The sequence below is a fragment of the Eriocheir sinensis genome, chromosome 16 (genome assembly GCF_024679095.1).
Source record: "Eriocheir sinensis breed Jianghai 21 chromosome 16, ASM2467909v1, whole genome shotgun sequence".
Taxonomy (NCBI): Eukaryota; Metazoa; Arthropoda; class Malacostraca; order Decapoda; family Varunidae; genus Eriocheir; species Eriocheir sinensis.
The window spans coordinates 14,431,661-14,444,160 of record NC_066524.1 but is presented as its reverse complement, the minus strand read 5'-3'; the positions used below and the strand labels follow the sequence as shown (position 1 = coordinate 14,444,160).

Genomic DNA, 12,500 nt, shown 5'->3' with positions numbered 1-12,500 from the left:
CGAAGACGCCCCGTGACCTCCCCCTCGCACGCTGCTGGCACTGTACCCGCTGACCTCCTGCAGACGGGAAAGAGAAGGTGGTTGTTAGAGGTTGAATTGGGTTGTCAGTTGGGGTTGTGTTGGTTGGTTGTGTTTCGTTGTGGTTGGGTTTGATCTGGAATTGGGTTAGTATTTTTTGGTTGTGGTTGGATGTGGTTGTGTGTGGGTTGGAATTGGGTTGTTGGTTGTTTGTGGTTGTGGCTGTGTTGAGAGTTGGTTGTGGTTCGTAATTGGTTGCTAAATTGGGTTGTTAGTTATGTGTGGTTGATAACTGCTTGTGATGGTTGGTTGTTGTTATTTGTGTGTAAGGGTTTATTGGGTTGTTAAATTGGATTGGTAAATTGGGTTGTTAGTTGGGTGTTTGTTTATGGTTGAGGTTATTGTGGTTGTAATAAGTTGAGTTTTTTCTGTGGTTTGGTGTATGTGGTATTTGTAATTGAAGTTCTTGTAATTTTAATAATTTTTTTGATATAATTAGTAATATTTCTCTTCATTTCCCTTCATTTCTTTTTATATTTCTTTTTCTATCAATCGCCTATTTTTAGTTTTGTTATATTGGTCTCTCTTTGTCACTCTCTTTTCCTCTCTCTCTCTCCTCTTCTGTTTCAATCAAGTGTCCCTTCATCTCAGACCCTTCATCTCTCCTCTCTCTCTCTCTCTCTCTCACGCATCACACTTTCCCTCCCTCTCTCTCCATCTCTCTCCCTCGTTTCTTACCTGTCTGCGTTACCCACCTGTCTTTCTCACGTTCATCTCTCTCTCTCTCTCTCTCTCTCTCTCTCTCACACAAAACTGATATCAATTTCCCTTTTTCTATCCTCCTCCTCCTCCTCCTCCTCCTCCTCCTCTAAGGGTGTAATTTACGGACCAAAATGGCGTCTTGTAGAGTTTAACGACAGACCATTAAGCAATATCGAAATTTCCATTGTTAGGGTCCACTTTGAGAGAGAGAGAGAGAGAGAGAGAGAGAGAGAGAGAGAGAGAGAGAGAGAGAGAGAGAGAGAGAGAGAGAGAGAGAGAGAGAGAGAGAGATATGACTTTCCCTATTTTTTGTTTACTTGTTTTTTTATTTGTTTTGAAAAGTGTAAATGAATGTGTCTTCTGTTTTCTTTTCCTCCTTCCTTGCTCTCTTTCTCCTCCGTTTTCTTTTTCTTCTTGTTTTCTTACTTTCGTCTTCTTTTTCCTCTTTTGTTTTCCTTAACTGATTTTTTTTTTGTACTCCGTCTTTTATTAATGTTTTTCCTTCCTATCTTCCTTTCTTGCACTGTTTCTTTCTCCTCCGTTTTCTTTTTCTTCCTGTTTCCTTACTTTCTTTTTCTTTTTCCTCTTTTGTTTTCTTTTCCTGATTATTTTTTTATTCTCCGTCTCTTATTAATGTTTTTCCTTCCTATCTTCCTTCCTTCCATTTTCTTTCTCATTTATTCATCCTATCTCCATTCCTTTTTTCATTGCATCTTCTCTTCTATCTTCTCTTCTACCTTCTTTTATTCTCGTTCCTCTCCATTCACACATTCCTTCCCTCCTATCTTTATTTTTCTCTTCTTCATTAACCGTATTCATTCTTTTCTCTCTCTCTCTCTCTCTCTCTCTCTCTCTCTCTCTCTCTCTCTCTCTCTCTCTCTCTCATATTCTCACCTCTCCCCATATTCCCCATTTCCCCAATTCACTCACCTGGTATACGAGGTCGGGGGGGCGGGGCAGCGAGGGGGGGTGGGAGTGGGGGTCTTGCTGGTTGAGGGGGGTGAGGGCGGAGGGGTCGTCTCCCTTCAGCATGGGGGTGGGCGCGTTAACCCCTACTGGCTTATCTGGGGTGGACTTTCGGAGCTGTTGGGGGGAGAGAGGGGGAGAGGGGGGTTATTAGGTTATGGGGTGTAGGGAGGGGTTGAGAAGGAATGGGTGAGAGAAATGAGTGAGGGGAAATGTGTGAGGGGAAGGGGAATGAGTTGAGGGGAATGGGTTGGGGTTGTTGGTGGGGAAATGTGATGGGGAAGGAAGGAAGGAACAATGAAAAGGGGGAAAAGATATGAGAAGGAAAGGGAGAAAGCAAAGGAAAGTATGGAGAGAGAGAGAGAGAGAGAGAGAGAGAGAGAGAGAGAGAGAGAGAGAGAGAGAGAGAGAGAGAGAGAGAGAGAGAGAGAGAGAGAGAGAGAGAGAGAGAGAGAGAGAGAGAGAGAGAGAGAGAGAGAGAGAGAGAGAGAGAGAGAGAGAGAGAGAGGTTTAGATAGACAAGTAGATACAGGAAAGAGAAAGGTAGAGAAACAGAGTAAAGAAGGAAGAAAGGGAAGAAAAGTAGGAAGAGAAAAAGAAAAGGAGAAAAGAGAAAAATAAAAAAATAAAAAAAACGCTGAAAAGGAAGAGAACGAGGTGAGGTGAGGAGGAGGGAGGAAAGGTATAAGGACAAGAGGAGGAGGAGGAGGAGGGAGGAGAGAATGGATAAGAGGGGGGGAGGACGAGGAGGAGGAGAAAGAAGAGAAGGGGTATTTTGCGAAGTGTGTTGGGTGCTCGTGGGACAAAGGAAGGACAAAAGAGGTAATGAAAAGGAGGAGGAGGGGGAGGAGGAGGAGGAGGAGGAGGAGGAGGAGGAAGGGCGATGAAGCGATAATGTGAGAGAAAGAAAGGAGTGCCCGATAAGGAAGAAGAAGAAGAAGAAGAAGAAGAAAAAAGAAAAAGAAAAAGAAAAAGAAGAAGAAGAAGAAGAAGAAGAAGAAGAAGGAGAAAAAGAAGAAGAAGAAGAATTAGAAAAAGAAGCAGAAGAAGAAAAAGAAAAAGAAAAGAAGAAAAACTTGAAAAAAAGCAGAAGCAGAAGAAAAAGAAAAGAAAAAGAAAAAAACACGAAATGAAAAAAAGCAGTAGCCAAAAAAAAAACACGAAAAGCGAACAGATAAAGAAGTAGAAAAGAAGAAGAAAAAGAAAAAAAAGGAAAAAGGTAGAAAAAAACAAATGAAAAAAATAGCCAATGAAAGAAATCATTCCAAAAAGCGAATGAATAGAAGAAGGAGAAGAAGGAAAAGAAGACAAAAGAAGATAGGTCAAAGAAAACAAAAACAAAAAAGGAGAAATAAAGAAGTGAGAGAAAAAATGACCGATTGTAGAAAAAAAAAGAAATACAAGTAGAAGGAAAATAAGAAAGAGCAAGAACAAGAAAAGAAGAAAAAAGAAAAAAAAGAAAAGTGCTGACGGGATAATATCGAGAGTGATGACGAGGAGGAAGAGGAAGGAGAATCTACAGTCCTGTGTCCCCTTGAGGCTTCTTCGATGACTGATGACGAGGAGGAGGGGGAGGAGGAGGAGGAGGAGGAGGAGAAGGAGGAGGAGGAGGAGGAGAGAGGCGTGAAAAGGAGCAAGTGGAGAGGGGAGATGAAGAAAGATACGGAGGAGGAGGAGGAAGAGGAGGAGGAGGAGGAGGATGGAGAGAGGGAGGGCTTGAAAAGGAGCAATGAATGAAGAAGGGAGAGGAAGAAGGGGAGAGAACAGAGAAAGAGAGAGAGAGGGAGGAAGAAGGGAAGAGAGAAAGAGAGGAGCAGAAAGAGAGAGATAAAAAAAGGAGTAAGGGCTGAAGGAAGGAGAGGAAAGGGAGAGGAGAGAAAGGAGGGAAGAGGGAAAAGATAGAAAAGAATAACGTAAAAAAATAAAAAAAAGAAATAAGACATAAGAAGAAAACGTGCGATAAAAAAAAGAAAAAGAAAAGAAAAAGAAAATAAGAAAAACATGACATTTTTAAAGCATCTTTCAACTTAGGAGACAATGAGCAACGACTTTTATCACCCCTTGTACACACACACACACACACACACACACACACACACACACACACACACACACACACACACACAGGCACACATTAATAAAAATAAATAAATAAAGATAAATGAAAATAAAACCTTCAAACCACACATATACAAAACCCATCGGAGCAGGTGTGTGTAAGCGAGAGGGAGACAGGTAGAGAGGGAGAGAGAGGTAAGAGGAAGGAGGGAAAGAGGGAAGGGAGGGAGGGAGGGAGAGCACAGGTGTATGAGGGGAGAGGGAGAGAGTGGACAGGTATGGTGGTGGTGGTGGAGGTGGTCAGAGAGGTGTGAAGGTGAGTCTGAGTTTATGAGGTGAGATGAGTCGTAAAGAACCCCATAAGGAAAAGTTAAGAGCATTGGGGAGGTATTGGGGAAGGGGGGAAGAGAAGGAGGGGAAGAGGGGAGGAGAAGTATGATAGGATTAGGTGGAGGAAAGGAGACAAAGAAAGTTATTTGGCAGTAAAGAAAAGAGAAGTGGAGGAAACGGAGATAGATAAAGGAGGAGGAGAAGGAGGAGGAGGAGATAACATGGAGAGTAACAACCTATTTCATGACCTCTGATAGTGACCTCATCGTGAAAAAAGGTCAGAAAAGGTCATAGGAAGATAGTGGTGGTGATGGTGGTGATGGGGGAGGAGAACATGGTGGGGAGGAAAGAGAGAGGAGGGAGAAGAAAGGGAGAGAAGAGGAAGAGGGGAGATAAACAATAAATGGAATAAAAAGGATAAAAGGGGAATAAAGAAGAAGAGGAGGAGGAAGAGGTGATGTATGTATGTGTGTGTGTGTGTGTGTGTGTGTGTGTGTGTGTGTGTGTGTGTGTATACAGGTGACAGTTCAGGTAATTTCTCTAGAGTGAAAAAAACGTCTTTTCTCAAACGCCCCTAAATTTCCCAGGTGAGCAAGGTGAATCAGGGTCTCGGAGTGAAGGGTTGGCAGGTGAGGGAGGAGGAGGAGGAGGAGGAGGAGAAGGAGGAGGAGATATGGAGTGAAAAGGGCAAGGGAGATGATTGAAGATGGTAAAGAAGGATGAAAGGGGATAAAAGAAGGTAAGGGAAGGAAAGGGAATGTATGGAAAGGAAAGGGAAGATAAAGTAAGATAAGGGAAGGGAAGGGAAAGGAAGTGAAAGGAAGGGAAGGGAAGGGAAGGGAAGGGAAGATATGGGAAGGAAAGGACAGGGAAAGTAAAATTTGGCGATGTAAGATAATGAAAGGAAAGGAGAGGAAAGGAAGGGAATGGAAGTGAATGGAAAGAAAAGGAAAGGAAGGGAAAGTAAAAGGAGGGTAAGGAACGGTAAAGTAAGATAAAGGAAGGGGAGGGAAAGGAAGGGAAGAGAAGGGAAGGAAAGGAAAATAGATTAAAGGAATAAAGAAGGAAAGGTTATGTAAGATAAGATAGTACAACTGGATAGATGAATATAAAAGAGGAGGGTAGAGAAAGAGAAGAGGAAGAAAGGAAAAAAGAATGAAAAAGAAAGGATAGGGTAAAGAAAGGGATAGGGAAGGGAAAGGTAAATAAAGGGAAAGTTAATGGGGAAGAAAGGATGTGAAGAGGTGTAGAGGGGAGGAGAGGATGAAGATGATGTTTATTTAAAGAGATAAGGAGAGGGGAGCAATATTTCTTTAAGGGGAGAGAGAGAGAGAGAGAGAGAGAGAGAGAGAGAGAGAGAGAGAGAGAGAGAGAGAGAGAGAGAGAGAGAGAGAGAGAGAGAGAGAGAGAGAGAGAGAGAGAGAGAGAGAGAGAGAGAAGAGGGAGGAAAATAAAGGGAGGAATATGAATGGAAGTTAAGGGGAAGGAAAATAAAGGGAGACTAATAAAAGAAAGTAAAGAAGTTGAAGAGGAGAAAATGCCGATGATGAGGAGAAAAAGGGAGAAGGAGAAAGAGGTCAAAAGGGAGAAGAGAAGAGGGGAAACACCGAAAGAATAGAGGTTAAGGGAGGAGGAAAATAAAGGGAGACTAATTGAAAAAAGTAAAGAAGTTAAATAGGAGAAAATGCCGATGATGAGGGGAAAAGGGGAGAAACAGGTGAAAAGGGAGGTTGTAGAGGAGAGGGGAGAGGAAGATGAGGAGTGGAGGGAAGGGGAGGTTGTTAGGGGAGAGGAGGGGAGAATGAGATGATAAAAATGTGAAACGGGGAGAGGAAAAGAGGAAAAAACACAACCTTATCAAATGAATAAGAGGAGAGAAAGGGGAGGGGAGGGACGGGAAGGGGAGGGGAGGCTGGGGAGCAGAAGATGGCAGGCGTGTCTCCCCTCACTGGGAAGATAAATGACTTTTTCGACAACAGGTCTGAGGGAAAGGGGAGATGGATGAGGCTGCGGGCGGGAAGAGGGGAGGGGAGGGGAGAGAGGAGGGGAGATGGCAGAGGGGAGACGGATGAGAAGGAATAAAGAAAGAAGGGGAGATGTGAGTGAGGAGACAGGTGAAAAAGAAGATGGGAGGTGGGGAGGAAGAAGGGAGGGGAGGGGAGGGAGAGGGGAGCTTAAGAGAGGAGAACTAAAGGAAGGAGGATGAGAGGAAAGAGAGTTGGAGGTGGGGAGGAAAAAGGGAAGGAAGAGGAAGGGAGGGAGAGAAGAGACTTTGGAAGGAGAAATAAGGGAGAGAGGAAAGAGTCGGAGGTGGGGAGGAAGAAGGGAGAAAAGGGGAGATAAAGGGGAGCTTATAAGAAGGGAAACTAAGGGAGGAGGAGAGAAAAGGGAGCAGGAGATAGGGAGGAAAAAAGGGAGAAGAGGGAGATAAAAGGGAGAGAGAGAGAAGAGGAAGAGGAGAGAATGGGAGGGGAAACAGAGGGGAGAGAAGGGGAGGAAGGAAGTAGGAGATGGAGAGAACGAATGGAGAAGAGGGAGATAAAATGGAGAGAGAGAAGAGGAAGAGGAGAGAATGGGAGGGGAAACAGAGGGGAGAGAAGGGGAGGAAGGAAGTAGGAGATGGAGAGAACGAATGGAGAAGAGGGAGATAAAAGGGAGAGAGAAAAGAGGAAGAGGAGAGAATAGAAGGGGAAACAGAGGGGAGAGAAGGGTAGGAAGAAGGTAAGAGGTGGGGAGGAAAAAAGAGAGAAGAGGGAGATAAAAAGGAGAGAGAGAGAAGAGGAAGACGAGAGATGAAACAAGAAACGTAGAAATTGAGAGATTGAAAATTAAGAAAGGAAAAAGATAAAGAAATGAAAAAAAAGATTAGGAAAAAAAGATTAGGAAAGAAAAAAGATTAAGATAAAGAGAGGAAAGATAAAGATAAAGAAAAGATAAAGATGGAGATAAAGATAAAGAAAGGAAAAAAGATTAAGAAAGGAAAAAGATAAAAAGGGGAATAAAGAAGAGGAGGAAGAAGGGGAGGCAATGGAGGGAAATGCTTAAAGGTGGAGTAAGGCTGAATGGAGGAGGAGGAGGAGGAAGAGGAGGAGGAGGAGGAGGAGGAGGAGGAGGCTTAGGTGTAGGCGGAACCCATTTATTACGAGAGAGAGAGAGAGAGAGAGAGAGAGAGAGAGAGAGAGAGAGAGAGAGAGAGAGAGAGAGAGAGAGAGAGAGAGAGAGAGAGAGAGAGAGAGAGAGAGAGAGAGAGAGAGAGAGAGAGAGAGAGAGAGAGAGAGAGAGTATAGATAATAAATAAAAACAAAATATTAAAATGAAAATAAAAAAACGAAATAAATGAATAAATGAAAAAAAAAGACTACTCACTTTTTCTCTCCATCCATCCCTCCCTTCCTCCCTCTCTCCCTCTCTATCTCACTTTCCTCCCTTCTTTATCTTCCTCCTCCTCCTCCTCCTCCTCCTCCTCTTCCTCCTCCTTCTCCTCCTCCGTTTTCTTTTCTTCCATTTTCTTTCTATAATTATCCATCTATTGTAACCTTTTTCCCTCTATTCCTTCCTTCCTTCATTCATTCACTCATTCACTCATTCATTTTTTATTCTATCATTTCTATTCATCCTGTCTTCATTCATTCATTCACTGCATCTTCTGTCTACTCACAATCACTCACCACTCACTCATCACTCACTCATCACTCACTCACCACAGCCCACTCATCACCACCCACTTACTCACTCACCACTCACTCACCACTCACTTCCTCACCACTCACTCACCACTCACTCACTCACCACCCACTTCCTCACTCACCACTCACTCACCACTCACTCACCACTTCCTCACTCACCACTCATCACCACTCACCTGACACACCACCACGGCGATCACCACCACCACCACCACCACCGCGGGGATGATGAGGAAGAGCCAGTTGACACTCCTCTCCTCCTGCCTCACGGGGGGGTACTCAGGCCCTGGGGGAGGAAGAGAAGGAGGAGGAAGAGGAGGAGGAGGAGGATTAGTCACAGCAGAATTAGGCGGAGGAAGAATGAAAGCGATTATTTGTGGTGGGATTAGATGCACCAGGAAAAGGAGGAGGAGGAGGAGGAAGAAGAGGAGGAGGAGGAGAAGAACACGACGAATAGAGAGAGGAGGAAAAATAGCTTGTCTTTGTAGGAGAGAGAAATGAAGAAATTCGATTATATGAGGAAAAGGAGAGAGACTGATCATGAAAGGGAAAGTTGAGATAGGACAGGTAAACCAATGTCTTAACCTTACAAAAACGAAAGAAGATTAGACAGGTGAACTAACTCATTAACTCACCTGACTGTCTAAGAAAACGTGAGGTGAAGGGGAAGGTGAGGGAAAGGGGATGTAGAAAAGGGGAGAATGAAGTAAAAAAAATATGAGAAGAAAGTGAGAAAAAGCTGGGTGAGAGGACAGGTGAAGGGGCAATAAACAGGTAACCCAACTCATTAGCCTAAGAGAATGCATTGTGGAGGAAGATTACAGGTAGGAAAACTCATTAACCTTAGGAAATGCAGGTAGACCAACTAATTAACTCATATGACTGCCAAAGGGAAAGGTGAGAGGAGACTTAAAGTATTATAGACAGGTAAACCAGCTCATTATCTCGCCTGGCTGCCTGCGGGATAAGATAAATACTAACAAAAGACTTAGTTGATTATTCCCTCCCTCCCTCCCTTTCTCCTTCACTATCTCTCTCCTCCCCTCCCTCTTTTCCTCCTGATCTCACCTTGCTGTAAAAAAAAAGAACACTCATTATCTCACCTGGCTGCCTCCGAGATGGTATAAATAAAAACAAAAAACGTACTTGATTATTACCTCCCCCCTTCTTCCCTATATCTCTCCTTCCCTCCCTCTTTTCCTCCTTATCTCACTTTCCTTCCCTCTCTATCTTCCTGTCTACCTTTTTTTTTACATGAAAGGAGAGGGCTCAAGGGCAACAAAAAGAGTGCAAAAAAAAAAAAAAAGCTCGCTACTCGCCGCTCCCATAACAGACAAAAGTAAAGGTCAATTTCGGGTGGAGTAAAAAAAAAAAAACGCTCATTGATCCGTATTATAAGTCACCATGGCTTCTCACATCAGCTATTTCTAAAGGTCAAAGAAGGGGGCAGTCAGGTTCTAATGAGTGTTTCTTTAGGTTCACGGTACAGAAGAAGGGTCAAACTACCACCAGGAGCATAAAACTACTCTTGGAAATGCCCACAACTCCTACGAAAGCCTTATTAATTGTAGCGTCCGTCCTTATCTTTCGTTCATTTCCTATAATTTATCGCTCCTAACATCAGGTTCACGGTACAGAAGAAGGGTCACACTACCACCAGAAGCGTAAAACTACTCTTGGAAATGCCCACAACTCCTACGAAAGCCTTATTAATTGTAGCGTCCGTCTTCATCTTTCGTTCATTTCCTATAATTTATCGCTCCTAACATCAGCTATTTCTAAAGGTCAAAGAGGGGGGCAGTCAGGTTCTAATGAGTGTTTCTTTAGGTTCACGGTACAGAAGAAGGGTCAAACTACCACCAGGGTCATAAAACAAGACTTAGTTGATTATTCCCTCCCTCCCTCCATCCCTCCCTCCTTCCCTCCCTCTTTTCCTCCTTATCTCACTTTCCTTCCCTCTCTATCTTCCTGTCAACCTTGCTGTAAAAAAAAAAAAGATGCGAGATAGTATAAATGAAAACAAATAACTTACTTGGAAATCTTGGAAATGCCCACAACTTTTTTTTTTACAACAAAGGAGACAGCTCAAGGGCACAAAAAAAGTAAACAATAATAAAAAAAAAGCCCGCTACTCGCTGCTCACAAAAAGAATCCAAAGAGGTGGCCGAAAGAGAGGTCAATGGCCTTGTCAAATATGTGTTCTTGGGCGACGAAAGATTTTATAATACGACCCAATTAACTATCTCACCTGGCTGCCTGCGGACGGTGAGGTGGGCTTTCTTGAAGGAGAACCCCAAATCGTTGACGGCCAGGCACACATACACGCCCGCCGCGGCTGGAGTGGCGCGGCTCAGGGTCAACTTGGTCAGATACTCCCCGCCCCCCCGCGCCACCACGCCCTCCACGCCCTCCATCATCATGTAGCGCCGCCCCGCCAGCATGCGCGTGGCGTTGAGCATGTAGCCCGCGCGTTCCTGCTCCGGGGACAGTTCCTTCAGCCACTGCAGGAGGAGAAGGAGGTGGAGTGAGGATGGAGATGGAGAGGTGATGGAGGAAGGACTTTATTTTTTTTGTAGAGGGAGGAATGAAAGGAAGCGAAGTGATAGAGATGGAGGAGGAAGTGGAGTATGGGTGGAGGAGTAGGAGGTGGAGGAAGATGTCATTTAAAGAAGAAGAGAAGGAAGATGTAGAGGAGGAAGACGGTTAGTAGATGACGAAGAGGTGGAAGAGGAGGAGCATTTATGGTGGAAGAAGAAGGAGGAGAAGAAAGAAGAAGAGGAGGAGGAGGGGAAATAATGTTGAAGGAGGAAGAGGAGGAATATAAGTTTCTCTCTCTCTCTCTCTCATTTTTCTTTGCCTCCCTCTTTCAGGAATTTATTTTTTCGTGTTTTAGAGCGAGAGAGAAAATCTTGTCTCTTTTGCCTCATCTTTCCTCCCTCCTCCTTGCCTCCCTTCCTCCTTCTCTCCCTACCCTTCCTCTCTCTCTCCCTACCCTTCCTCTCTCTCTCCCTACCCTTCCTCCCTCCTTCCTTCTTCTCTTCCTACCTTTCCACTCTTCCTCCGTTTTTCCTCCTTTTCTTCCTCTCTTCTTACCTCTTCTCTCATCTCTTAACTTTTTCTCTCCCTTTTTTTTTTCTCTCCCTCTCTAAAAATCTCCCATTCTTTTCTCCTTCCTTATCTTTACCCTCCCTTTCTTCCTACATTTTCCTCCTTCCTACCTTCCCTTCCCTCTCAACCATCCTTTTCTTTCCTTCATTTTTCATCTCTCCCTTCCTCTCCTTTCTTTTCATCTCCTCTTCCTCCTTTCTCCCTCTTTTATTCCACTCTACTTATCCATCATTCTCTTCTAAGCATCCTCTCCCTTCCCTTTCTTTTCCGCCCTTTCATGAACCCTTCTCTATCTTTCTTTCTTCAACCCTTCTTTTTCTTTAGCCTTCTTTCTCAGTCCTTTTCTACCTTCTTCTCCTCTTCCCTCCTCTTCCTCCTCAACCCGTTCTTCATTTCCCTCCCTTCCCTTTCCTTCCCCGCCCCTACTCCTCTTCCTCCCTCCCTCCTCTTCCATAACCCTTTCTTCCTTTCCCTCCCTTCCTTTTCCCTGCCCATCTCTACCCCCTCCCTTTCCCTTCTCTTCCTCAACCCCTTCTTCCTTTCCCTCCCTTCCCTTTCCCTCCCCATCCCTACTCCCTTCTTTCTTTCCCTCCCTTTCCTACCCCCTTCTTTCTTTCCCTCTCCATCCGTACTTTCTTCTTCCTTCCCTCCCCTCTCCTCCCTCCCTCCCTCCTGTTTGCCCTTGCGACAGTCAGGAAAAAAATTAGGCAAATTCCATTCTTCGCTCATTAGGTGCGTTAAAAATACCTGCATTAATGAGGCCGAGGAGCAAAAGTTCTCTTCATTAAGATATAAAAGAGTAATCGCGTGCTCAGACATTTTTTTTCATCTCTTTTATTTTCTCTTTTTATTTTCTCGTCTTTTGCTTTTTCGATATTTTGAGTGGCTTTTTTTTTTGGCTTTTTTTTTTCTTGTTTGGTTTTGTTCGTGTGTGTGTGAGGGTGGGTGAGTGTGTGTGTGAGTGTGTGTGTGTGTGTGTGTGTGTGTGTGTGTGTGTGTGTGTGTGTGTGTGTGTGTGTGTGCTTCTTTTTAGTGCTTATTTTTGTTATTTTATTTATTCTTCTTTGTCTTGTTTTATTTTTGCTTTTTCCCCTCCCTTGTTTTATTATTATTTTCCTTTTATTTTCATTTTTTCTTCTTTTTATTTTTGTTTTTCTTTGGTGCATCATTTTTCCTACATGTTTTTTTCCTTTTTTTTTTGTTTATTTATTTTGTTATTTTTCATGTATTTTAGTTCAAGCGTCCCTTTGTTATCACACACACACACACACACACACACACACACACACACACACACACAGGTGGGCCATTCAGGTAAACAGGAAGATAAATCACTCTCAGAGCTGCCCTTGTCCCTACCCTTGAGAGAGAGAGAGAGAGAGAGAGAGAGAGAGAGAGAGAGAGAGAGAGAGAGAGAGAGAGAGAGAGAGAGAGAGAGAGAGAGAGAGAGAGAGAGAGAGAGAGAGAGAGAGAGAGAGAGAGAGATACACAGAGGTTCTTTGGAAGGGTCATAAATCAAGTGAAGCAATGTAAAGTGTTTGTGTGAAGTGCTCTGAAGTAGTCGTAGTAATA

At 43.8% G+C, this 12,500-nt stretch overlaps 1 protein-coding gene across 1 annotated transcript in view; it reads right to left on the bottom strand.

The window, feature by feature from the left end:
* Nucleotides 1–12,500, bottom strand: part of LOC126999337 (fibroblast growth factor receptor-like 1) — a 139,858-nt gene that overhangs the window by 2,396 nt on the left and 124,962 nt on the right. The window contains exons 9-12 of the mRNA XM_050861854.1: nucleotides 10,069–10,321; nucleotides 7,997–8,106; nucleotides 1,711–1,863; nucleotides 1–57 (exon numbers count right to left, since the gene is read on the bottom strand). The exon at nucleotides 1–57 is cut by the window's left edge and continues 2,396 nt beyond it. Of these exons, the coding sequence (XP_050717811.1) occupies nucleotides 1–57; nucleotides 1,711–1,863; nucleotides 7,997–8,106; nucleotides 10,069–10,321 (573 nt within the window). The remainder of the gene's footprint in view (nucleotides 58–1,710; nucleotides 1,864–7,996; nucleotides 8,107–10,068; nucleotides 10,322–12,500) is intronic.